The 24,643-nt window shown below is 37.0% G+C and overlaps 2 protein-coding genes across 8 annotated transcripts in view; both read left to right on the forward strand.

Moving 5' to 3' along the window:
- The window catches only part of LOC131531882 (IQ motif and SEC7 domain-containing protein 1-like), an 83,060-nt gene extending 66,799 nt beyond the window's left edge, over positions 1 to 16,261 (forward strand). For 5 of the 7 annotated variants that reach the window (XM_058763028.1, XM_058763032.1, XM_058763030.1 and 2 more), the window contains 10 exons: positions 363 to 524; positions 1,311 to 1,433; positions 1,643 to 1,809; positions 1,973 to 2,112; positions 2,372 to 2,401; positions 5,253 to 5,378; positions 5,522 to 5,621; positions 6,790 to 6,951; positions 7,962 to 8,141; positions 13,291 to 16,261. In XM_058763028.1, coding sequence (XP_058619011.1) covers positions 363 to 524; positions 1,311 to 1,433; positions 1,643 to 1,809; positions 1,973 to 2,112; positions 2,372 to 2,401; positions 5,253 to 5,378; positions 5,522 to 5,621; positions 6,790 to 6,951; positions 7,962 to 8,141; positions 13,291 to 13,304 — 1,204 coding nt within the window. In that variant the 3' untranslated portion in view covers positions 13,305 to 16,261. The other 2 variants (XM_058763033.1, XM_058763034.1) reach the window with 2 other exon arrangements.
- Positions 16,262 to 16,976: 715 nt separating this feature from the next.
- Positions 16,977 to 20,786, forward strand: gp9 (glycoprotein IX platelet). Its single transcript, XM_058763730.1, is given in 4 exon segments — positions 16,977 to 17,199; positions 17,702 to 18,613; positions 19,351 to 19,598; positions 19,601 to 20,786. Coding segments are annotated over 3 exon segments (720 nt in total). The 5' UTR covers positions 16,977 to 17,199; positions 17,702 to 18,611; the 3' UTR covers positions 20,071 to 20,786.
- Positions 20,787 to 24,643: the final 3,857 nt, after the last annotated feature.

Below are 24,643 nucleotides of genomic sequence, written 5' to 3' on the forward strand. Positions count from 1 at the left end.
GGCACCATTTTGGAGCGTATCACATATGTAAACAATGTATGCAACGTATGTATGCGGATACGTAAATATAAATAATGAGGATTTCATGTATTCCACACTGGAGTGAGAGTACATCATATGAATCAAAACTGTGTGCTGTTTAGCTTTTTGGGAATTTCAGTAGGACTGTCTTTGCTTAGCTGTAGTATAGTCAACTATACTATACAATTCTTCCTATTATTCAAAATTATTCTTCCTTCTTTCAAGCTTTTTTTTTTTTTCAAATAATGTTTTGGATTGCATGTCCTATACCGACTATGACGAGTATGATGTTGAGTGTTCAGTAGGATGAGACGTTGACCTCACCTGCTGATCTATTTCAGAAAGCCAGAGAAGGGCATCCAGTACCTGACGGAGAGGGGCTTTGTTCCTGACACGCCCGTGGGTGTGGCCCACTTCCTGCTGCAGAGGAAAGGCTTGAGTAGACAAATGATTGGAGAATTTCTCGGGAACAGACAGAAACAGTTCAACAGGGATGTTTTAGAGTAAGTATTTGCATGTTTTTTTTTTCATTTACTCATCTACTGATATCAGTTTTCATAGTTTATAATCACCACGTTCCACAAATAAAATAAACACAGGTACAAATTACAGACATAAATCCCATGTTTTGTAGAAAAAAATTAGATATGTTAGAAAAGCTAGCTAAAATAAAATTAACCTAGCATACAGTAGCTAGTTTTAAACATGTCTAATTCAAACAAAGTGACATCATTTGAACCCTTATGGAAAGACAAGTCCAATTTTACACAAACAGCATCTCTGACTGTGTTTGTCAAGATCAACTATTCATCCCCGTAACTAAATTGAAATTTGTAACCTAGCTACTTGCAACCCTTTTGCTCCCAATTAGGCTATTAATGAATAAGTGAGTATAAGGGGTTTTTATGAATCTTTGCACATCGCATTTCCTAATAGTGTGCTAGTTAGCAAGTTTCACGATGAAGTTTTCACTCAGAGAGCGGCTCAGAAGAGAGGGAAGTCATTTGCATTTAAAGGAACATGCAACAAAACGGCTTGCTGTAAAAAGAGCTGTTTTTGACAGGGTAAAAAGTTGTTTCACACTACCATTGAGATATTTTAACCAAAGTATGTTATAGACTTTTCATTAAGACCCTAAAGAATCATATCAACTTGTGGAAAACGGGCATCCGATAACCCCCTTTAAAAACAGAACAAAACACTTTTTCTGTTCCCTGTTTGTGCAAACAGGCAACTGTGGCATGCAGCAAGCATGTGTTGACGTTTGAGTGCATGTGTGTCTGTTGCAGCTGTGTGGTGGATGAGCTGGATTTCTCAGTGATGGAGCTGGATGAAGCTTTGCGGAAATTCCAGGCTCAGATCCGGGTTCAGGGCGAGGCACAGAAGGTGGAGCGCCTGATCGAGGCTTTCAGGTGTGATCAAGCAACATACATCTTCATACAATAGATACATCTTTTTTTAAATCATTATGAAGTGTTATAACTTAGAAATGACAAATATACAAGGTAAAACGATAAACAAGCGGCACTAATTCTAAAAAGATCATTTGCATTGCTTCGTATTGTAATGTTTTAACATGATTGATCAGAGTTACAGTGACTTGTGGTGTGTCTTTGTTTAGCCAGCGCTACTGCATCTGTAACCCTGATGTGGTGCGTCAGTTCAGAAACCCTGACACCATCTTCATCTTGGCTTTCGCCATCATCCTCCTCAACACAGACATGTACAGCCCGAACGTCAAGATGGAACGCAAGATGAAACTTGAGGACTTCGTCAAGAATCTGCGAGGTTTTGATTGAAACACACTGTTGTTTTCATAGTAATAAATGAGCTGACATTCACATCTGTGGCCACAGCTCAACTGAACACTGGATAGACAGGAGAACAAAACAGACACAAGCTGTAAAGCAATATTCCAGCCGTAATGCCAGTCTTGTGTTTGTGTTGGAAGGGGTTGATGATGGCGAGGACATCCCTCGGGAGATGCTGGTTGGGATTTACGAGCGGATCCAGAAGAAGGAACTCAAAACCAATGAGGACCACGTGTCTCAGGTGCAGAAGGTGGAGAAACTCATTGTGGGCAAGAAGCAAGTAGGTTCATCATAATCCTGCTTTATGAAACTGTACTGAATTTGCTAAAAGATGCAGACTTTTATTTTAAATCCCCAGTCAGTGAACTACTTCTTAAACACTATCTGTGTAATTAATGAAGATAATGAGAGTCTGTCAGTTGTAGTATAAGAGGTCTGGTCATTCTTCAACAATTCAGATATGACAATTTTGAATTTAGTAAAGAGAATTGCATTAGCACACACACACATATATCTTGACTTTTCCTCTTGCATTACAGATGGGATCACTTCACCATGGCCTTGGATGTGTAAGTATTTTTTATGATGTATAAATACAGCAGCTGTCCGTCTGTGTGTGACAAATCATTATTTCTTTGCACACTTCACTACTATAGTCACTTTCCTTCTGTCATTTTCATTCCAAATGTCATATCTGAACCTAAAATCAATAACTGAATATTTTGCACTGGATGTAAAACATTTTCTTTATCCTTTCAAAACTCTAGATACATAATTTAAATACTGATACAGTATGTATTGATTTGGTAACAGAACCAAAATGTAATCTCACATTCACAAAAAGTCTCTTCCAAGAGTTAAAAGCTGAATGAAATGCTTCACAATTCATGTAAATGAATCTGTGTGTGTGTTGTTACAGTACTTAAAAGGATAGTTCATCCAAAAATGAAAATTCATTTACTCACTCTCATATTGTTACAAAAGTTGTACAAAAGAAGATATTTAGAAGAATGTTGGTATCCAAACTGTTGCTTGTAACCATTCACTTCCATAGCCATTTTTTTTTACCGTACTATGGAAAACAATGGCTACCGTCAACTGTTTGGTTACCAACATTCTTCAAAATAACTTCCCTTACGAAAAGAAGTTTATTCAAGTGTGCTATTAGTATACTTCTTTTAAACTAAAAGTATTCTTTCCTATTTTTTTGTCTACTTGTCATGTACTTCTCAGAAATATACTTAAAATGACATTTAAAGCTGCAGTGCGTAACTTATTTGGGTTAAAAATGATCCGAAATCAATATTTGAGCAAGTACATAACCAGCCTGTGTTCAAAACTATCACCTTACTTTAAGTCAAGTCAAGTCATCTTTATTTATATAGCGCTTTTACAATACAGATTGTGTCAAAGCACTTAACAGTATCAAATTGGAGGATAGAGTGTCAGTAATGTATAATGATAAGATTAAACACTCAATTTTCAATTTTCAGTTAAAGGCATTTCATTATTGAATTCAGAGATGTCATTGTCTAGCTCAATGACACAAGATTTGTATTTTAAAGAAAACCAGTTCGAAGGGAGCATAGTTTGCTTTTTGGGTTAAAATAATTCCTTAATATGAAATTCGAATGGTATGACATTTAGATTAAACTGTACAGAAACTGAAATCTACGCGCTAATACACACAATACTCATTGTCACGCAATGCTGATGTTGTTAATTTGAGAATAAAGTATATCAATAATAATAATTTGCACGGTTTAATGTGACATGAGCTAATCGATCTTTAGATTAAATCACCATTGGTAGCGTGATTTATTGTAATGCTTTTTTCCTCAGTTGGTCAGAACAAACATGGCAGAATTGTTACTTGTTCAGATGACAATATCCGGTGAAAATTCTTATTTGGGTCCTATTTCCAAGACATAGGCTAGAATCTGTGATTCCTAAGTACAGGATTCACAGCGGCGCGGTGACTGACAGCCACACAGACTCCTAAAAACATTAGATTCATCCGCGCTGGAGCCGTGCACAACCCACACAAGCAAGATAATTCTGCAAATTACTGCAATTTTTCAAACAGAGATGGCGACAAAGAGGCAAAACCTACGGACTGCAGCTTTAAGTATACTTGATTTAAACTTAGGAAAAGTCTAAATATATTTGAGCTACATTTGAGCTCAAAATGTTGTTTATTTCTTTATTTTTTATTGATGAAACTTACCCATATTCAAGTGTTTAAAAAAAAAAAAGAATGCATGAAGCTAGAATAAAATGTTTTTGTTTACAAGCAGATACCCTGTTCTTTCTTTTGATGTTTTTTATGTTCAGATATTCATATAATAAAATATATACAAATTAATACCTAAATAGGGACATAGTAGTGTGATGTAAAGTTCACTTAAAGAAAACTTACGAGTATACTTGCAGTATAAAACTACTAAACTAGTAGTTTACTGAGACTATACTTCAAAGTGTACTAAAAATGCTACTACAAGTAGTTAATTGGTAAACTATCAGTATACCTATAAGTTCACTTTTAGTATAGCTAAAAACATTGATGGAAACTAGTTTGTACTCAAAGTTTACTACTGTTATACTTAAAGTATACTTTTATATACTAGAAAGTGGGCCAATTTAGTCCCAAGGAGTATTGAAATAGTACACTTAGGCCCTGTCCCAAATGGAACACTTCATGTGCACTTTCAGTCTTGCGGAGTTACAATGGTCGCCGCCTTCGCGTGTCCGTTAAGTCCACGAGACCATAGGGTGTCCCATTCGTCATATTAGCATTAAAAAGGGTGCTCGCGAGTCCTATGTGCCTTCAACACGCACTTCTGCCGAGCCCGCACAGGGGCAAGCTCCGCAGCAGACTTCTACCCGACAGTCAAAGCGGCGTTACGTCACGAAAGTGCGGACTCAGAGGAAGACCGCGAGGGTTTAGGGTGCCATTTGGGACAGTATACTACTAGTACACTGATATGTGAATACTTACTACGTAAAGTATGCTTAAAAATATACTTGAACTTTACTTAAGTATACTTATTTACTTATTTTGTGTTCAGCAGAAGAAAGAAACTCATACATGTTTGGAGCAACTCGAAGGAAAGTAAATGATTACTTTTACATTTCATGTTTTGGGTGAACTTTCCCTTTAACCATATTTTGGATGCAAATTTGCCCTCTTAAGTGAGTTAAATCTGACAAAACTTCCTCGTTTTGGGAACATTCTCATTGGTGAAAACAATAATAAAAAGGTAAAGGGTTAGGGTGTGTTAGGTCTATATGAAAACAATAGAAGAGAAAAAATATCATAGCTCAGTATACAGATAGGCATCGGTTGGTGGAAAGTCCCCACCCTGATAGAGAAACAAACACGTTTGTGTGTGTGTGTGTGTGTGTGTGTGTGTGTTACAGGTGCTGTCTCAGGCTCATCGCAGGCTGGTGTGCTACTGCAGACTGTTTGAGGTCCCAGATCCCAACAGACTGCAAAAACTGGGGCAGCACCAGCGAGAGATCTTCCTGTTTAATGACCTGCTGGTGGTGAGAGATCACAAAGACACACAGAACACATGACATGAGCATGCTACATCGTCTACTAAAGCTAAATACTTTCATTAATGGACAAATATCAGCATGTGTTGATGCGGCCATTGATCACTGTGATTTCTGCAACTTTGTGACAGGTTACCAAGATCTTCCAGAAGAAGAAAAACTCAGTGACGTATAGTTTCAGGCAGTCTTTCTCTCTGTACGGGATGCAAGTGATGCTCTTTGAGAACCAGTGTAAGAAATATGAACATAATTAATCTTTCTGAATGGAAGGCTAGAAGTGCCAATAAAATAACAACTAGTGCTGTCAAAAGATTAATCACGATTAATCGCATCCAATATAAAAGTTTTTTTTTTTAACATAATAAATATACACAGTACATACACATATATTATGTATATATTAATACACATACATGCATGTATATATTTCAGAAAAATATGTTATGTTTATATATTAAATATATTTATATATAATATAAATTATATGAATATAAATATATACATGTAAATATTTTCAAAATATATATTGTATGTGTGTGTATTTGTATCGATTAATCTTTTGACAGCACTAATAATAAGGAATCAATAATAATTTTTATTTATACAACAACTGTAATGTACAATAAACAAATCATTTCTCAGATAGATAGACAATAAGCAGACATACGTAAAGTTATGGGATGCTGTAAATGATACATTTATGTAGTTTAATTCAGTGATGTATTGACATTTTTGTTTTTGACTTATAAAAAAATATTTGGTAACACTTTAGTTTATGGAACGATTCTCACTATCAACTAGTTGCTTATTAGCATTCATATTATTAACACATTGGCTGTTTATTAGTACTTATAAAGCACATATTCTGCATGATCATATTCTACATCCTTAATCCTACCCACAATACCTAAACTTAACAACTACATTACTAACTATTAATAATAAGCAGCAAATTAGGAGTTTATTGGGGCCAAAATAGTATATATATATTTTTTTATTATTAGTTAATTGCTTGTTAATAGCGGTAGTAAATATGGTATTCCTTCATTTTATGGCACTCTTAGTCCTGCGTAATGCTGTATGTACCCTAAAGGCCACTGCACACTGCACTGACAGACACAGACCAATGCAGGCAATCACCAGATTACAGTACATCGCTTCTCTGACACTCCACGACCCGACAACAGCCGATCCAGCATGCTCAACCATCAAAAAAATGTGATCCAACAGACACAGACGGGGTAAAACACTGACCAGACAAAACTGTGTCTGATGCTGTCTGTCGGCGTTTATCAGTGCGCTGTGAATTAGCCTAAAGAATCCAAATAAATATATTATTTATTTATTTTCCTTCATATTAATTTTTATGGAGTAAAATTATGTTTTCTTATTTTCTCAGACTATCCAAATGGTATCCGGCTGACTTCAGCCATTCCTGGCGCAGACTTCAAAGTCCTGATCAATTTCAATGCTCCCAACCCTCAGGACCGCAAGAAATTCACCAGCGACCTGCGAGAGTCCATCGCTGAGGTCCAGGAAATGGAAAAGTACCGGATAGAGTGTAAACAGACCTTTATTCTTCCTCATCCTTACCATTACCGAAGCAGGTTTTGTGAGCTGCCCATGTTAATGTCGTTTTCAGTTCAGAGTTACAGTTGTTAGGAATAAAGAGCAAAAATCTGAAATCTCATGATCTTCATGAAATCTATCATTTCACAACCATGGTCTCATTAGCATTTGACTAATGTATTCAGCTTTGCAGGAATGCTGTACTCATTTCATATGCGACAAGGTCATCCAATCATATTATAATGGTCATTTACATGTTTGATTGTAAAGGTCAGACTCAGAGGCTTCATTCCCAAATCAGAATCCCAGTGTGGCTCAAATCAGATTTTTTGGACATTTTTGGATATTTTCAGTTCTGATCTGGGCCACCTTCTAATGTGAAAATAAATTAATTTTTTGCATTGCGGCTGCTACATTAACGTCAGATCAGAATTCATGTCATTTTTACATCTGACTCAACATTCTTCGACATTTTTTCCAATGTTTAATTTCTCATTTGACTTGGCTTGATTTTTTTTAAATGCGAAAAGTGAGTACGTTTGTTATCGTTGTCTCCTTTTCTGATGGACGGCCATCTGATTTGATGCTAAATATTCTTTAGTATGTTATGGGAAATAAAGCACATTAAGCTGACATCAGCTTTAATGTAGAGAAGTATGCGTAATGACTAGCCACTAAATCACTTAGCTCCAGTGTTGCCAAGTCTGCGGTTTTCCCGCTACTTTAACACTGGGTTGTTTTTTATGTCAGCGGGTTGAAGTGACCCCAATAACGTGATGTTTAGCCCCTGAAATGTGAATTTTACCGGGGAATCCCACCAAAAAAAAGTGTATTTTACCCCCTGGAATGTGATTTTTAACAGGGAACCCCCTCGAAACGCGATTGGGCTAGTTATGAGTATTGGGCAGGTTTTGTTGTGTGCTTAGCTCTTGCTTGTTGTCTATGTAGGATGCTCTTTTACAGTTGATTGTTGACTGTATGTGTGTGTTTGAATGTTTGTAGCTGAGCTGGAGAAACAGAAAGGAGTGGTCAGACCCAGTATGTCTCAGAGCATGTCGGGCCTAAAGAAAGAGAGCGGAAACGGCACCATGGGCCGCACTAGTCTGGATGACACGTACGCCATGGGGGAGGGGCTAAAGCGGAGCGCGCTCAGTAGCTCCCTGCGTGACCTTTCTGAAGCAGGTGAGTTCAGTGTGTCTGACTTACTGATGAGCAGATTGCCTTTCTGGTCAGTTAAACCAGAAAGGATGTTATGTTTTTATGGTTGTTTGATTCCCTATGTACAATGATTTTTCTGAAGTTTAAACATTTCTTAAACCTAATATGTTACAAATATTTTTTCACTGGTAGCATTAGATGACTGCAGTATGGGTCCTAGGGTTTGCAGTTTGCATTCACAGAATGAAGAAAAAAATACCTGGTACACAAATGATCATCTGTGTTGTGAACGGGTCCACTGTTTATATTCTGATATTTGATCTCGGCAGTGTTGTGTCAGGGCTCTTGGGGGGTTTACAGAAGCAGGTCATACACAATCCTGCTTAACTGATGTGTTATTAAAATAATATTCTGGGTTCAATTCTGTTGAACAATAATATTGATTAAAATAAATCTGTTCAGAGATAGGAGATTATATATTATTTTATTATAAAAGCAGAAATTATTTTAGAAAAGCTCTTTTTCTTCGGTTAAATCATCACTTTTCTACAGTTGTTTTAAGGTTTAAGTGTATACGGTTTATGAGTTGCAAAATTGTGTAACAAGGAAGTGGTTAGTGATTTAACACCAAAATCCTGTTACTGTAATACACATATTGTTTTCTTCTTGTGGCTATACTATTTAAACAGTGGGTATTTTAACATCTTTTAATTGATCATCCTAATTCATTTCCATTGTATATCATTTACTGTTAAACTGCATTCACAACTTATGGGTTTTCCTAGTGCTGTCACTCTATTGTTATTAGAAGACTGCAAATCAGGACTTGTTCCACAAAGCACAACAGTTTGCGGACGATCCAGGACTTGTGTACAGTGAACTTCATGCTCAGGACGTGTAGTTTCTGAATGCGGGAGAATGAATGTAGGTTGCACCCTCAAACTGTCAGTCTGATTTAGCTCAAGGTTTGAAACGGCAGAGTTGGATTTGTTTGCTTTCAGCAAAACATCCCGTTGCTCCCTTTGGTTTTCTCGTCTCCTCCATTGCTGTGGTACTTTGTATGCTTTCCTGCTAATACACCTGCTTTCAGCAGTCCAAGTAGCTCCATTTTGGCCTTTCACTGTTGGTTCCTTAGGAAGTGTTTTTTCTGCGTGTCCGGCCTCAGCTATACTTGATGTGTGTAGAGACTATTGCTGCTGTTAGGGTTATGCCGTATGTGCCTGTTAATGGTGTTTCTTTGGGGAGACACTCACTTGTCTCCCATTTCAAGCTTAGACAGCTAAGGCATCTCCATCCTCAGTTGCAGGAGTGAGGGTGGGGCTTCTTTCCACACCCTCAGCAAAGACACACAGCGAGCAGTCCGGGAAGCGATTGATAAAGTCCTGAGTAGTCCTCCAGTGGATGATCCCACTGCTCCAAGCAGAGCAACTGGACGGCTGGCAGGTCCATGATCAAAAGGAGAGGGAAAAAAAATGCTGCAACCAAAAAAATGGTCTGAGTCATACAGTAATAAAGGCAAAGATGCCAAATCTTTCAAAAAAAAGAAAAAGCAGAGGAGCTAAACGGACAGAGACCGTGCATGTTAGCGGTGTGACTTAGAAGAGATAAGGTGTGTTAACAGAGAAAGTGGAGATTCTATAAAGCAACTTTGCAATTTTTTGGGAAGTAACCACCAGGCTCCGCTTTGGTAGACAGATAAAGGCAACTTTTAACTGTTATTTTTTCCAGGTCAGTTTGCCATACAGCAAAAGCAGAGAAACTCTACTCAGTCTGCTGTATTTACTGTATTGTATTGAAACTGCTCTTTTAGTCTTATGTTTAATTTATCCAAGTGTTTGTGAGCGTTGTGTGTCTTGGCTTATGTGTATTTGCTAAAATGGCTCATGACAGGCAGCAGTATGCACAGATGGAGTATACACAGCAAGCTGGCAGTCAGTTACTGTTGATAATGACCCAGAAAGTTCAGAAAGTCTCAGCTTGCTTTGTGTTTTCATCAGTTTAGAGTAGAGGGATGTTACAGGTGTGATGTACATCTCTAATCTATGCCACTGCAACACGTTCTCATTCCCAGCTCGTCACATATTGACCCTTGACCCCTTGGTGGCATTTTTCGACGCACAGAGGTATCCTTTTAGCGGCACTTTCAGTGTTCTCCATTGTTTTCAGTTGTTTGCATGCATTTGTAAAAAAATAGAAATTAAATGATATAAATGTATACTTTCATCGGAGTACCTAACCTAACCCCTGCCCTAAACCTACCCACTTCTGAACAGTATAAAACACGTAACAGGCAAATAAAAGTACAGTCACAGGTATTTATTGCAAAAACTAAAAAAGCAGTATAAAAGCATTACAAACAAGTCCTGTTGCATTCCAAGTCTTCTGCCATACGATATCTTTAAGCAAAGAAAAGAGAGCAAAGCATAAGGTTTTAATCACTGAAAATGATCCCGCTGCGTTAACGCACTGCTCACATGTCATTCAAAAGATACTGTCCCGTATTTTAGCATGACGTAATCGGCCACAAGACACACGAGAGCCAATAGCATTTCACAACCAAGGCTGATGTGAGGCTTCTTCTGGCGGTATTTTCTGAATTTGCACACAGGATCTTTACAGCGGACAACAAATCAATTGTTTTGCCTCGGAAGACTTGGAATATTCATATTTTTTAAAATAAATTATGACTGTATCTGTATCTGCCTGTTATATCTTGTGATTTATTGACAAATGGTAGGTTTAGGGGCAGGGGTTGGGTTACGTGCTTGTGACTGTTTACATTGAAAAATCACACCCATATATGCAATAATGGCAATATTATTACCCAATATGTAATTTAATCATAACAATAAAATTCCCAGTGCCTTTCGCGTCGACATACTGACGCCAAGGGTTTCTTATTTAAAGCAATGGAGGACCCTACACGTCGAAAAATGACGCTAAAGGGGTCCCGAGTTGGGAGTGAGAATGTGTGCATGTCTTGGGCAGGCAAGCATGGGCGCTGTCCCAGTGCAGGATCTCTAGACAGCATTATGGAAGTAAGTAGGCAGTGGGTGGTAATTATTTGATTTGATAATGTTTAATGCACTTTTTTTTGGCACCTTTTGTGCTTCATGGGTTAAAACGGTCCATTGTTTTTTTTTCTTGTAACATATTTATTGATGCCTACCCTGCCTGCCTGCTTACATGCACGAACTGCTCGCCTACTGAAACTGTGCTGGTGCTCAGAAAGACCTGGAGACGATTTTTAAGAATGCATGTTTTTTTCAAGCAGTCTGATGATAGCTTCTTAATGTTCATGCGAGTCTGTTCTTTCGGTTCTTTTTTAAAGGGGCTTTCACTTGTATCTGTTAGATGGTTGATGAACCTCACACATACAGACATAGTGAAACCTTTCTTTTTTTTTTTTTACTTTACCCAAGTTGCTCTTCTTTAATCAAATGCCTGGAGTCCCTGCAAGTCTCATCAGTTCATGCTGATCAGACCTTTGAAGACTGAGTCAAATGTGGATTTCAGTCTGGTTTTTGTTCACGCATTATATTTCATGCTTTTTTATATTCAGTTTGATGAAAGATTTGAGTATTCATTCGAAGTGGATAGCTGCTTAGACCTTATCTGTTAAAATATCTAACATTGGGAGTCAAACGATGTAGTTGTCTGTCAAAAATAAAGAGACAAAACAGCTGAAGATGTGCCAGTTTTAAACTGCTCACTCCAAAGAGCGATGTGTTTTATCAAGCTTTGCATGTTCAAGATTTGTTTTTCTTTTAGATTTAAAGATTTTAATATGAATGTTCTACTCATAATCTTTTGGTTTCTATCCTACAAATGGAAGAATTTGAGTAATATTCAGTACTGTTTACAGCAAAGTTTAACATTTGCATCTGCCCATTTTAGTATGAATTGTCTTTGCAGCCCTTTTGAATTAGAATTATCTGAAGATATGAAAGTAAAAATTCCTGTCCGAATATTTGAAAGCAGAATTTAAGTAGTAATGTATAGACCTAAACTTTTCAAATAGACCTGCCTTAAGAGGTTTGTTAAGCAATGGGATGTGCTTCTGTAGTTTATTTGCAGATTTTCTACCAAGAGACAAGATTTCCCAAACAGAGAAGCCACCCCTGCTGAAAAGAGCCAGATTTGAGTCACTGAATTGGATTCATACACGCTTACAATTATCTGGAGTGTTTTTTCATTCATTAAAACTGTACCACAGAAGTGCATGTATTATAAACACAGGGCCGTTTATGCCAAAACCTGTGCTTCTTTTCATTTGTAAACATGCTAAAGGGATGTGCAACTGGGCACAATATTTTTACCTCTCACAGGAATGATGCATTTTATAGATGCCGTATGTGTTAATCTAAAAGACACCTTCATTCACAGACAACTCAAACAATATAAAAAGTGTCTTCAAACACCTTAAACAAAATGTATGTTGAAATTTTGAGAAAATGAATACCAACACTTTAAAGGACAGTCTCCAATTTACTATCAGTTTCCGTCAAAATAAAACTGAAGCGTGCAAAATCCTCTCAGAAATGAACTTTTGAACCTATTATTAGGTTCTAATATGTACACTTTACGTACTAATATGTACATACAGCATACACTAATATGTTTAAGGTACCAAAACAGACCCTTTAGGTACAAACGTACCTTTTGAGAAGGTACTGCCCCAGTGACAGAGTGAAAGTGAAATCCACCGTCTACAGCCTGCAGTGAAGATCACATCTTGAGACATCTTGAAGCGCTACTTGCTGATTAAGGACCTTGTGAAGTAATCCCAGAAGGTGCTCTTTGGTTGGGTTTAAAGCAACTATTACAAAAAAGAAGAATCCAAGGCGCTTCTTCTGGTCCAAAAAAGTTAAAAAGCCTTTATTCACATCTCAATAAACATTCAAAATGCCTAAAACTCTACACACTGATGTTGGCCTTCAGCCTTCCTCAGAGTGTGTTAAAACATATAATAAACATTTTTAATGTGAATAAAGGCTTTTTAAAATTTTCTGTCAGCTGCTAAAAAGGCATTGAAGTGATTGTATGGAGGAAATGATTATGAAAATGCATGTCTATACTTCACTACTGCACATTTTCACTTCAAAATCTAGTTGACAAAGTGTTTGGATGCTGTATTAGTTCATTAATGTGTGATCCACGTCTCTCCTCACAGGGCTCCATCTTTAGCAGTCCTCCTCAGCGCCAGAGAGACCCTTTCTTCCAGAAGCATCTGTTTCCTGACAGACACAGCGCTCCAGATTCCCTCCTTGGGTCACTCTTTCAAAGCATTCGGGTCAAGCGCTTCGTCTTGGGCAAGCCATCCGCCCTATCACCACGCCCCACTACAGCACCCAGCCGTATCTCTTCAAACAGCTCTCAGAGAGCAGCACATGATCAGCAAACACAGACCCTGCGCTATCAGCACGCTGGTGTGAGCTTCAAACAGACACTAGCCAACCCCAACAGTGCAAAAACAGCCTCTGTGTTTGATGTCTCTCACTCTTATTTCATTCTGCCTACGGGTGAATGGCACAAGATTAGAAGAAGAATTTATATTTTGCATAAGGAATACCAAGGACCATTAAGATATATTGCATTGTTACATTTTATTTATTTTTATTTTTTTTCTGTAATGCATTTTAAAGTTATTATTATTATCAAATAGTTTTTAGTCTGTTCCTGGAAAACATAGTAAAGTAACGATATTTCAGTTAATATTAGCATACATTAAAGCCAGTTACCATGCTGCACAAATATTTTTACATTGAAATAAAGCATAGGTTGTTTTTTTTCACATTGCAGTGGTATGGTTCTAATAGAAATCAAAGTTTTGTATTTATTTATTTATTTATTGAGAATTGTGTTTAATATCAGCAAAAAAATCTTAATGGTCCTAAATATGGGTTTTTGTTGCCTTTATGCAAAATATGATATTTATTTTCCTGATTTCTTTGACTGGTTTCGTTAAATTTGCCTTGCAGAGGTTATAAAAACAAACAAAATAGTGGGTTTGCTTGTATTCAAACATTGTGTTTTTGAGGCTGACTCATTCAAACTAGCAGAATGACAGAGTAGATTTGTTGATAAAATTCGCTGTATTTGTTGTAGATGACAGCTCTACATGTTGTCTTAACGATCATTAATGAACGTGCCAATGACCATCGCACCACTATGTTTCGTGTGTAGTACAGTAGTACAGTAGTGTAACTGAAACCATTGTAAGCAAAAAGCGATGTTATAGAATACTATAAAAGACGTATTCACAACTTTTTGAGAACAATATCTCGGTCAGTTTGAGTGGAAGTCATATTTAAAGAAGTATGCTAATAGAAACCTTCCATGTGATCTATTATAAAGCGATTTTGAAGCACAAATGCAGTATCATGTGGCACTTTGAACTGCTCAACTACAGTGAAGTTGTACAGCATCATATGAATCTCACAGACTTACAGTTAAGGGTTTTGAGGAGATGTTAAAATACGTTTGCATGCCTGGAGTCATTTTTTGATTTTGGTTTTTGAGGGCCAGTGATGGAATTATTTTTCTATTTTCTCGTTTGTTTTTAAGTGCAATATGTTTGTCATGATGACGTCGTCATGGCTAAAGCATCTTTACTATTACTTCATCATAGCGGCGTAGAGATTCTCATCAAACTAGTGTTTTTACGTCGAATGAAACGTCAAAGTGATCGGCTAGGCTTTAACTGTGATTTGTTATTGATGTTGTTCTTGGGTGTTTATTTATTATTGAAAATAAACCAGTGTTACCATGGCAATGAAGTGCAATCATGTAAAAAGTACTCTTCTTTTTTTACTTTTAAACAACCAGGAGATTGTTTCAGGTGAATATTATGCAAGCATCTGTATGTTTAGAGGAATGTATATCTAGAAATGAACTTTTAGTCTGTGAAGTGAGGCAAATGAAAACGATTGTTGAAAAGATGCAATCTGATCAGATATATAAGCTGATATTTTTCGATTTGTTTTTCAGGATCAAAATTTTGTAACCTCTGAGCACGTTTTCATGACCCCAAACCAAAGCATTAGGTTTTCTTTTCAACATATCACATATATTGAGTGCAATATTCATTCTGATGTACTAAAGTCAACCAGAACAGACTAAACTAAAGACTAAACTAACCCTGTTTAGGTTCCTCGTGTTAAATTCAAAGAAAAAAGAACTGTCTTCGTATTCTTTCTATTTATAAAAGTCATTGCACCCTTTTATTTCTCGACCCCGCTCCTTCAATCACCTGCCATTTTTACAAGCTGATCATTTCTTGATGAAAAGAAGTAAGGTTATCCATGTTTAATATCCTGTTTTTGCAAGTAAAATGGGTTTGTTAATGTTGTTTCATGTTGACTTTAAGAAGAAAAAAATGCAAAAGCTCCTGCATTTATATTACTTGCAAAGTAAATGTTTCCAAAGATTTTTGTTCTGCATAAAATATTAACAATGTCAGAAGATATTCTGATATTTTGATTGACAGATGAAGGACTGAAGGTTCAAATGCATCGTTGTTTTTTTGTCCACCGCGAGCTGAACACTCAGCCTTAACTCTTTTATTTCACTTTACCTCTCATTCTTATTATTCTGTATATTTCTTATTCTGTTTTTATGTGTTTCATCATTTCATGTGCTTGACCTGTTGTTCTGTACTGTGTTGTGTGTAACTGCAGATAATGCAACTCATCCATGTAAAAGATGGCATAAAACGATCCTGTCCCGCCATTTGCCCACGTAAAGAGGGCTTGTAAAGACACATTTGAGCAGTAATAAATATAGTAGGGGACCAAGTTAGGCACCATTGTGTATATAGCGTGTACAGTATCCTGACTGCATAATATGACGTCTATCTTTAAATGAGAGGTGTGTTTTACTGTGCATTACTGAAACAGACTGTCGAGATCCTCTGTCTGGATGTTTTTCTCCTCACAGGCTGCTATCACACTGTCCCAATCAACCACTCTGAGAAATAGGTCATGATAAAGGGCATTGGTTTATTTTGTTGTTGTAGAACAGAGAATGCTTGTCTTTTGAGATTTTATTTTATGTGATGGTTATCTATGTCAGTGTACAGTCAATGTAAAACTCAAACTGTGATGACATTCAGAACATAAAATAAAACAATTATATGATACGTATAGATGACTGATCGGTTTGTTTGTTTTTAATTAGACAGTCCAGCTTTCCAAAGCATTCAGTTGTCTATCATTTCAATTATTTTGGATTTTGATATATTGACATTTTAAGAGGGATTGCAGCTTTTAATTAAATATGTGACCCTGGACCACAAAGTCCAGTCATAAGGATATAAATAAGCTTTCCATTGATGTATGGTTTGTTAGGATCGGGCAATATTTGGCTGATACACAACTGTTTGAAAATCTGGAATCTGAGGGTGCAAAAAAATCTAAATATTGAGAAAATCTCCTTTAAAGTAGTCCAAATGAAGTTCTTAGCAATGCATATTACTAATCAAAAATTACGTTTTGATACATTCACAGTAGGAAATTTACAAAATATCTTCGTTGAACATAATCTCCTAATGAATTTAGCATAAAAGAAAAATCGATCATTTTGACCTATACAGTGTATTTTTGCCTATTGCTAAATATTATACTCATTTGCTTATATGTGACCCTGGAGCACAAAACCAGTCATGTTTCAAACGGGAATCTTTTGTTTTGGTGGCATGTACGCATTGCTCATTCATCACGTATAGCAATATTTACGCACGTTTTCAATATTTTCAGACTCATCTCAACTGCAGATATAAGCACGCAGCTCTGTCAGCAAGCAGGGCTTTTCTAATGTGCTGTTGGCAGATAGTCTTATCCTCTGCTCACACAGGCCAGCCCTGTGATGATCACATGACCCACGATGCTCCTAGAGCTCTGACTGCTCAATACAAGCTGTCAAAAATACAGGAAAAACAGTTCCAGACGTTCACAGCACCAGCAATGCCTGTTCTGATGTACAGAAACATTCGCAAGACAAAAACTATAGTGGATGTACGTCTCAGCTTAAAGCCAGAATGATTATTACACTTCTTCAGTTGCTGTCAATCACATGCTAAAAGGTAAGTCTTACATCCATTACACACACAGAAGTCTGTCTTATTCTAGTGCATTCAAACATTTTAAGAGAGACTTAATTGTCCAGTTTTGGGGTCACATATGTAAGGTAGAGTGGGGTAAAATGCCCCCCTTAAGGATTGTCATTTTTTTGGTGAAACAAAAGTTAAATGTGTCCGAAAAAGTTATCATAGTTTTTAGTGACAGTGGCATAAATTATAAACCAAGTATGAAAAATGTCCAGAGTTTTCAAGTTATTAGATTTTCAACAAAAATTTAATTTGTACCCCACTGACTATGTTTGGGACAAAAATTATGTCATTCTGAGAATATAATTATATTTTTCTTAAATAACACGTACTCCCTATCTACAGGTGCTGGTCATATAATTAGAATATCATCAAAAAGTTGATTTATTTCACTAATTCCATTCAAAAAGTGAAACTTGTATATTATACTCATTCATTACACACAGACTGATATATTTTAAATGTTTATTTCTTACAGCTCATGAAAGTCAAAAATCAGTATCTCAAAATATTAGAATATTTACATTTGAGTTTGAATAAATGACCATCCCTACAGTATAAATTCTGGGTATCTCTTGTTCTTTGAAACCACAATAATGGGGAAGACTGCTGACTTGGCAATGATCCAGAAGACGAACATTGACACCCTCCACAAAGAGGGTAAGTCACAGAAGGTCATTACTGAAAGGTGTGGCTGTTTACAGAGTGCTGTATCAAAGCATATTAAATGCAAAGTTGACTGGAAGGAAGAATTTGGGAAGGAAAAGGTGCACAAGCAACAGGGATGACTGCAAGCTTGAGAATACAGTCAAGCAAAGCCGATTCAAACACTTGTGAGAGCTTCACAAGGAGAGAACTGAAGCTGGAGTCAGTGCATCAAGAGTCACCAAGCTCAGACGTCTTCAGGAAAAGGGCTACCAAGCCACTTCTGAACCAGAGACAACGTCAGAAGCATCTTAACTGGGCTGTGGAGAAAAAGAACTGGACTGTTGCTCAGTGGTCCAAAGTCCTCTTTTCAGATGAAAGTAAATTTTACATTTCATTTGGAAATCAAGGTCCCAGAGTCTGGAGGAAGAGTGGAGAGGCACAGAATCCATGTTGCTTGAAGTCCAGTGTGAAGTTTCCACAGTCAGTGATGATTTGGGCTGCCATGTCATCTGCTGGTGTTGGTCCACTGTGTTTTCTGATGTCCACAGTCAACGCAGCCATCTACCAGGAATTTTTTTTCCAAATGTTGAGAGGATTTACGTTATCTCTTTTCTATGGCCAAAAAAATCAGAGGTTTCACAGATAGGACACGTACGTCTGCAAGATGTCTGTTAAAGATCGCTTGATCTGGAAAGCATCTGCTGTGTACAAACCTTTGACAGATGTCTTTATGATTTAGAATGTACGTATATGTAAAACTGACATCTTAAACATCTTAAAGACATCTAATAAATGTCTATTTGACATCTGGTAGGAAATGTCCTATAGAACTCTAAAACAGTGTTTGCTCATTGACAGGAAGATCTTTATCACTATACCAGTAGAACCCGAAAATAACAGTAAAATATGTACAAAAATGCATTCTCCATTCTTTGTACTGTATTGTTTGTACTAATTTTTCAGTTATTTTCAGAGATGCTGAAGACGTCCGCAAAGAGGCCAGTTTGCTTGTTATAAAGCAAATAGCCAATAAATAAATTTTCTTGAAAAAAAATAATCAAAAAAATCAGCAACCAGTATCAGAATCAACCAGTTTCCTAATTAATAAAAAAATATCTGATTCTGAATGAGCCCTGATCGGTGCATCACTAATTAAAATACTAAATAAAAGGCCTCAAATTGGAAGCACAATCTGATGTCTTTTTCCATCAATTCTTCAATAGGTAGATCTTGTCTTTCATAAAGGCCGAGGTCAGGGATCTTGGGCTTAAAAAGGTTGTTGACCACTGCTCTAAACATACGTCTTTCATATGTAAATGCAGACGTCAAATAGACGTAATGTGAGTGTGCTATCAGGGTATGTACTCCAAGACAATTGACTGACGCTACTCAGGCTTCAGATTTTTATTGCACGTAATGTCAATAACTCCCTGCTTCTGAAGATATGTGCTAAAGTATTTGTGGTTTCTTCAAACACAGGATGCTCTTTGGTTCAGGACTGACCCTTCTCTTGTGCTCGATCTTTGCACACATTGGTTCCCAGTCCTGCAGGTGCAAAGCTTTACCGTCCCGAGGTCTGAGGATGAACTGCATCTCGCAGGGCCTGAGAACCATCCCTCATCTTCCTGCAGAAATCACCAAACTCCTGCTGCAGAATAACCTCCTGACCACCGTAACTCCTGGGCATTTAGACAGGCTCCAACACCTGCAGCTGGTCAACTTATCCGGGAACCCTTCCACTGCGACTGCAGCATCCAGTACTTAAGACAATGGCTACAGAGGAATAAAGCCATCTCTGTGATGCCGGTGTGTGCCAGTCCTGCAGAACTAGCCCAGAGACCCATCGATGAGCTCACTGATGCTGATTTCACGTCCTGTGTCTCTGATCACTGCTTTGGGTGGGTTTATAATGCCATCTTATGCATCATGCTTGGCTTTCTCATTGGTTTGCTGCTGTGGTGTGTGCAACTGGCAAGAAACTCTACATTTATTCTGGGAATCGATGAGAGACACATGGGATTTGAGGCAGAATCTCTTCGATCACTCAAACCCAAACACAGAGTGAGGATGAGGTGCAGTATCGGGTCACTGAGTGCAGGAACCGGTGACATGGACAAGCCTTTACTCAACATGGACATCCTCCCTCAGATACTGGACGTCCTGAACAAGCAACACAACATTAAGATTAAGGTGCCATGAAAATCTAAACTGTGTACTGATCCCTTCTAGTATATAATATGCTTTCATTTGATATGTACTGTAACTTGGACTGCGATATTGGGAAATTGTAAATCTTGCCAGTTTAGTATATATTTTGCTCTGTAAGGTGGATTTTATTTATTACATTGTGTTAAAACAACCTCTAAGCCAAACAAAGGTTTCAAGTGAATCATTATTATTCATTTCAAACTCAAGGCTAATGAGGCTGTCTTTGGGACACTGTGCTGCTCACCAGGGCCCAGTTGTTAAAAAAGTTAAAACTGGATAAGAATGATCTAGATTTAGACATCCCAGTTTTGCTATATTGGATCAGGTAATCCATCTTAATTTTGCACCAGTTTATCCAAAGCAACATTGGACTGGACCCTGATCAAGATACACACTTCTTCTGATTGCCAATTACAGATAAGACCAAAACTGAAATAAAAATAAATAAATATATAGACACATCAACGAATAACAATTTACATTTATGCATTTAGCAGTCGCTTAAAAGCGACTTACATTGCATTCAAGTTACAGTTTCTACATTTTATCAGCTTTTGCTTTCCTTGGGAATCGAACCCAATGATCTTGACATTGCTAGCACCATGCTCTACTATTTGAGCTACAGGAAAGCCTGTATATTGAATACAATAATGAATTAATAAATTTGTTATTAATAATAATAATGAATTTAAAACAAATGACAAAAACACTATAAAATTACTAAAACTTTAAATTAAATCATATATATATATATGTATATATATATATATATATATATATATATATATATATATATATATGATTTAATTTAAAGTTTTAGTAATTTTATAGTGTTTTTGTCATTTAAAAATTCATTATTATTATTAATAATGAATTTATTAATTCATTATAATTCAACAAATTCATAATATTAATAAAAGCTATATTAGTAATTGATACTAAAATAAGAATAAATGGGACAACATAGCAATGTAGGCTACTGAAGGACAGGTATAGGCAGTGTGTGGTCACATTAAGTGTTTTTATTTGTAGAGACAGAAAACAGCATAAAACAATATGCATAAGCAAAACAATACAAAAATCTCCTTTCCTTTCCAGTCAGATCCCTCATCTTACCTACAAGAAAATAAATTGAAACAAATATGCAAGCAATAATAAGGGATGCAATTGTTTGGAAACTACTTTTAACTGATTCTGATGATTGAATCATTATAATTAATGGTATTTTATCAGATTTCATGTGATCAGATTACTTTAGGGGCCCTGGGACTCTAAGTGCATAGACTTGGGCCCTTAAGTGCAAGTCTAATGTAAAGTTCGATGGCCTACAGCGGGAGCTGAACACCAGGGGCCCAATCAGAAAACATACACCTATAGCATACGCCCATCATCAATATGTTTAATGGCACTAGTAGAAGTCTCGACCCAGTCTAACGAGAATCCGTAACACTCGAGGTGCATAAATTATATGAAAGGTAATAAGCATATGAATGTACAAATTCATACAAATTCACCAAATTGTAAAAATACTTTGGCACAATTCTTATTTGCCTACCAATACATCTATATTCATCCTAGTTCTCTTTCTACTGTTCATTTTGTAAAATGTCTCAGTGTTGTATTCCACAGCCTTACATAGTCGGAAATAAATGTTTGACATGTTCTACATCAGTATCCAGTACAATTGTTCTTCTTATACTTCTGGCTATAATGATTATCATTTAATATTTTCTGAAAAAAAAAAAAAAAAAAAAAAAAATTGGTTTGCTCTAAAAATTACCCCATCAGCTTGATGTTCATAATATGGAGGAGCTGAGGATGTAAGATCTCAACCAGTGGAGTTATCGATGGTCCTGCATCCACCTTAAACAAGCTTCAGCTGGTTCAAAATGCAGCTGTTAAGAAAACCAGAACTATAATATCATCCTAATTTTAGCATTGTTACTGTACACTGGCTACCTGAAAGGTTTCACATCAATTACAACAAAGTGATACTTAGACTGTTTTAGGATTTAGACTGTTTCATAGTACTGAGACTGCTCTCATTAGAGTTACAAATGACAAATGACCAAGAGATGATGTCTACAGCCCTGATCGTCAGCGGAGACCAGGACACCCAGATGACCCCCAGAGATATATCCCCAGATATATCAACCAAAAATAACAAAATAACTAAAATATAATAAAATACCTAACTACATAATACTACTATTGTTAGAAATTGCAACAAAATTAAAATAGAAATATAAACTTTTGAACTGCGGGTTTCGTCTGGTCAGAGGAGAACTGGCCCCGACTGAGCCTGGTTTCTCCCAAGGTTTTTTCTCCATTCTGTCACAGAGGGAGTTTTGGTTCCTTGCCGCTGTCGCCTCTGGCTTGCTCAGTTGGGGACACTTAATTTCTAGCGATTATCACCGATTTGATTGCACAGATACTATTTAAACTAAACTGAGCTAGACAATGACATCTCTGAATTCAATAATGAAATGCCTTTAACTGAAAATTGAGTGTTTAATCTTATCATTATACATTACTGACACTCTATCCTCCAATTTGATACTGTTAAGTGCTTTGACACAATCTGTATTGTAAAAGCGCTATATAAATAAAGGTGACTTGACTTGACTTGACCTGCTCTTATCATCTGATCGTGGTTGTATCTCTCTACTACTGGATCTTAGCGCTGTGTTTGACACTATCGACCACAACATTCTTTTTAATAGACTAGAAAACTTTGTTGGCATTAGTGGAAGTGCATTAGCATGGTCCAAATCGTACTTATCTGACCGCCATCAATTCGTAGCAGTGAATGAAGAGGTATTATATCGATCACAAGTGCAGTATGGAGTACCTCAAGGCTCAGTACTAGGGCCGTTACTTTTCACGCTTTATATGTTACTCTTGGGAAATATCATCAGGAACCACTGTGTTAGCTTTCAATGTTTATGCTGATGATACTCAGCTCTATACTTCTTTGCGGCCCGGTGTGAAACACAAAATTGAGAAATTAACGGAATGCATAGTCAATATTAAAAACTGGATGACGAGTAATTACTTACTGCTAAATTCTGAAAAAAACTGTGTTAATTATCAGACCTAAAACCCCCACATGTAATAACTTAGAACACTGTCTAACACTTGATGGCTGCTCTGTAAATTCTTCGTCATCAGTTAGGAACCTAGGTGTGCTATTTGATAGCAATCTTTCCTTTGACAGCCACGTTTCTAGCTTTTGTAAAACTGCATTTTGTGTTCATCTTAAAAATATTTCTAAATTGAGATCTATACTCTCAAAGTCAAATGCAGAAATGTTAATTCATGCATCTATGACCTCAAGGTTAGATTATTGTAATGCTTTATTGGGTGGTTGTTCTGCATGCTTAAACAAACTCCAGATGGTCCAAAATGCAGCAGCTAGTGTCCTTACTAGAACTAGGATGTACGACCACATTAGCCTGGCTCTGTCAACACTGCACTGGCTCCCTATTAAACATTATATAGATTTTAAAATCTTGTTAATTACTTATAAAGCCCTGAATGGTTTAGCTCCTCAGTATTTGAGCGAGCTCTTATCACAATATAGTCCTCCACGTCCACTGCGTGGAAATCTCTGGCCATTTGATAATACCTAGAATATCAAAATCGACCTCTACAGCCCTGAACTTCAGCGGGGATCAGTACACCTAGATGAGCCCCAGAGACAGATCCCAGTGAAGACCTCGTCACCTAGAAGGCCATCGGGAGAAGACCACGGGAACCAGATGAGTCCTTTACACAATCTGACTTTGCTGCAGTTGGAATTGAACTGTTGGTTTTGTCTGATCAGAGGAGAAATGGCCCCCCGACTGAGTCTGTTTTTTTTCTCTATTCTGTCACCGATGGAGTTTTGGTTCCTTGCCGCTGTCGCCTCTGGCTTGCTTAGTTGGGGACGCTTAATTTCCAGCGATATCGTTGACTTGATTGCACAGATACTACTTAAACTGAACTGAGCTGGACGATGACGTCACTGAATTCAATAATGAAATGCCTTTAACTGAAAATTGTGAGTTTAATCTTGTCATTTTACATTATCAACACACTATTTTCCTATTTTGATATTGGAAAGATGCTTTGACACAATCTGTATTGTTAAAAGCGCTATATAAATAAAGGTGACTTGTAAGGCAATCCTTACACACAGCCTCAGAAGTGACCACTTTACCAAACATCTAAAGACAATACAGGCAATCACCCTCCATTTTGAGCTCCAGCAAACCTAGTACAGTACCCCAAATGGGTTAAACCACACCTGGTCATGAGAACTAGAGACATGCATTCACACATTGTTAACTTTCAGTATGAAGATGAGAGACTGGCAGAACCCTCCCAAACTATTGAATCTACTCAGTAAACAGATGCCATCCTGTTCACATTAAATGCCCAATACAATGAAGATCGCCTTAGTTTTTCAAATGAAGTTATGTCAGGATGTAGGATCACCAGGTTACAAAATTATAGACTATTGACAGTATCTATAACGGGGTAGCCAGCCCTGCTCCTGGTGAGAAACCTTCCTGCAAGTGAT

This window comes from Onychostoma macrolepis, chromosome 23 (assembly GCF_012432095.1).
Source record: "Onychostoma macrolepis isolate SWU-2019 chromosome 23, ASM1243209v1, whole genome shotgun sequence".
Classification (NCBI taxonomy): domain Eukaryota; kingdom Metazoa; phylum Chordata; class Actinopteri; order Cypriniformes; family Cyprinidae; genus Onychostoma; species Onychostoma macrolepis.